Source organism: Penaeus chinensis, chromosome 13 (assembly GCF_019202785.1).
Source record: "Penaeus chinensis breed Huanghai No. 1 chromosome 13, ASM1920278v2, whole genome shotgun sequence".
NCBI lineage: Eukaryota > Metazoa > Arthropoda > Malacostraca > Decapoda > Penaeidae > Penaeus > Penaeus chinensis.
In genome coordinates, this window is record NC_061831.1 from 18,501,684 (window position 1) to 18,504,183 (window position 2,500).

At 35.4% G+C, this 2,500-nt stretch overlaps 1 protein-coding gene across 28 annotated transcripts in view; it reads right to left on the reverse strand.

Moving 5' to 3' along the window:
* Nucleotides 1-2,500, reverse strand: part of LOC125031501 (myeloid zinc finger 1-like) — a 127,937-nt gene that overhangs the window by 72,971 nt on the left and 52,466 nt on the right. Inside the window, exon 6 of one of the 28 annotated variants that reach the window (XM_047622350.1) lies at nucleotides 1-1,339. This exon is cut by the window's left edge and continues 102 nt beyond it. The exons of 26 other annotated variants lie outside the window; for them this stretch is intronic. In XM_047622350.1, coding sequence (XP_047478306.1) covers nucleotides 1,013-1,339 — 327 coding nt within the window. In that variant the 3' untranslated portion in view covers nucleotides 1-1,012. Of the gene's footprint in view, nucleotides 1,340-1,445; nucleotides 1,891-2,500 lie in introns of those variants that run through there. One more of the 28 variants, XM_047622329.1, reaches the window with a different exon arrangement.

Consider the following 2,500-nt stretch of genomic DNA (forward strand, 5'->3'; position numbering starts at 1 on the left):
AAATTGTAATATAATATCCTGCATAAACACATCTCAGTTTTGTAGCTGCTGGCAATAGCAGTGCGACAGCACAACCATGCATCATTCTCTCCAAAATGCCCCGATCAACACAGATTAATGGTTTCCAAGTGGGCTGTAAATAGGATAACATCATAGGCATGCTCCTACGTATGATGTATGTATTGAATACACCTTGTGTTGACAAATGTATAGAGTGGGGTGCATCTCATGAAGGGAACCATCAATGATGTGTAGGATAACTCAGAAGTTAACACTGGCCTGATAACACATACAGGAACACTTGATCTGGGGACTTATTAAAGCCTTAATTGTTCCCATTACGTATACGTATTAAATACATTCATGTATAAATGTGGATATCATGTGTACATATATATAATTGCACACTTTCAAAATAAGTAAGTAAACATAAACTGAATTGTCACTGTGATTATGATTATTATCATGTTGATTACAGGTAATAGATAGTAAAGTGAGTGCATTGCAGTGGTATCAGTCACCTTAAACTGCCACAAATAATCTAAGCACATGAAATGGTGTTTACAAGTTAATTTCACTACTGTCAGATGTTGCAAATCTACTTTCTATTAAAAAAATTTCACAGATTTATTTAAATTCACAAGAAATGGTTCAAACAAATATTTTCTCCTTTAGTAAGTTTTAATTAACTGGTTAATTATAAAATATAATTAACTGAAAATGCATTGTAACATATATCTGCAAAAATTTGCTGGAACAAAATAAAAATGAAAAAAAATTATCTGATCAACAAAGATACTTCAGTATATGGAATTACTGTAGAATGTACTGATGATCCCATACATCTCAATCTAAACATAAATATAATGTTATTACAAAAATATTTTTTTTAATAGGGGTATCCATCTTTCATGATATATCTAGGGAAAATAATTTCCACCAAAAATGAACCAATAAATAAAATCAATTAATTAATTAATAAAAAATCTGACTTCAAAGTCTAAAATTTTGCTTATCGTCTGTGAGTCAGCATGTGGGCATTCAAGTTTCCTTTCCATGCTGATCGATATGGACAAAGAGTACATGCATAAGGCTTCTCCCCTGTGTGAGTACGTATGTGCGTTTTTAAATTCCTTTTCTGTGTAGCCCTAAAAGAACAATAATTACAGGAAAAAGGTTTTTCCCCTGTGTGGGTGCGCATATGATTTCTAAGATTTGTGGTAACACTAGTTGTGTAGGAACAGTAGAAACACTGGTGAGTCTTGGTGTTGAAGAAGCCCTTCAGAGCTCCAATGGTTCGTCTACCTCCAGTCCTCCTATCGTCATTGTTGAGCCCCACCTGTAGGGGACGCTTTATTTCACTCATCACATGAAACTACCAATCATTAACCAACACATCTACTTCAAGAGGCAAGTTTACATAACATGAATATGTAATCTGTAGCTTCTAAAATATACAAATTGGAATAAAGGGAAGGTAAAATTCTGAAGGTCACAGTATTTAAGATATCAGAAATTTTGTCCTAAATTGTTTCCTGTTGAGGTACTGGTACATACTATCTTCACCCCTGAATGAGTAAGCATGTGTCTACTAAAATGACTTTTAAATATTCCACGGTATTGACAATGTGGACATGCAAAAGGTTTCTCCTTCGTGTGGCTGAGGTAGTGTTTCTTGAGATTACTTTTTGTTGTTGCACTGTAAGAGCACTGAGTACATGAAAAAGGCTTTTCCCCTGTATGTGTTCTCATGTGATTGACAAAATTTGTGGTAACATTTGTGGCATAAAAACAGTAAGAACAATGGTGTCGCTTCTTGGTTGTCTTGTAACCCATACTTGTTCCATGAGTTCCTTGCCAAGGAGTCCACTGATCACTCTCCAATCCTACCTGTTAAGGACACGTGTCGTACTATTATGAATTTATCAGTTCGAATTACTTATTCCCCTTTTCCAAAAAAGTTTGAAGAGGAAGTGTTAATTGTCAACAAAATAGACCATGTGTTGCTGCGTCCTCTTTCTCCTGATAATAACAATGGTAAAAATGATGATGCTGATAGTAATGATGATGATGGTAGTGATAATAATAATGATTATATGAATAATAAGAAAAGAAATCATACTAATAGAGCTTGAGGACAAAGATATTATGACTCAGAGTGTATGTATATGTGTGTGTGTGTGTGTGTGTGTGTGTGTGTGTGTGTGTGTGTGTGTGTGTGTGTGTGTGTGTGTGTGTGTGTGTGAGCATGTGTGTGTATATATAAGTGTGTCTGTGTGTGTATGAGTGTGTGTGTGTTTATGAGTGTCTGAGTGTGTATGAGTGTGTCTGTGTATGTATGAAAGAGTGTGTGTGTAAGAGTGTGTGTGTGTATGAGTGTGTGTATTATGAGTATGTAGAGAGAGAAAGAGAGAGAGAGAGAGAGAGAGAGAGAGAGAGAGAGAGAGAGAGAGAGAGAGAGAGAGAGAGAGAGAGAGAGAGAGAGAGACTTTGTGTATGT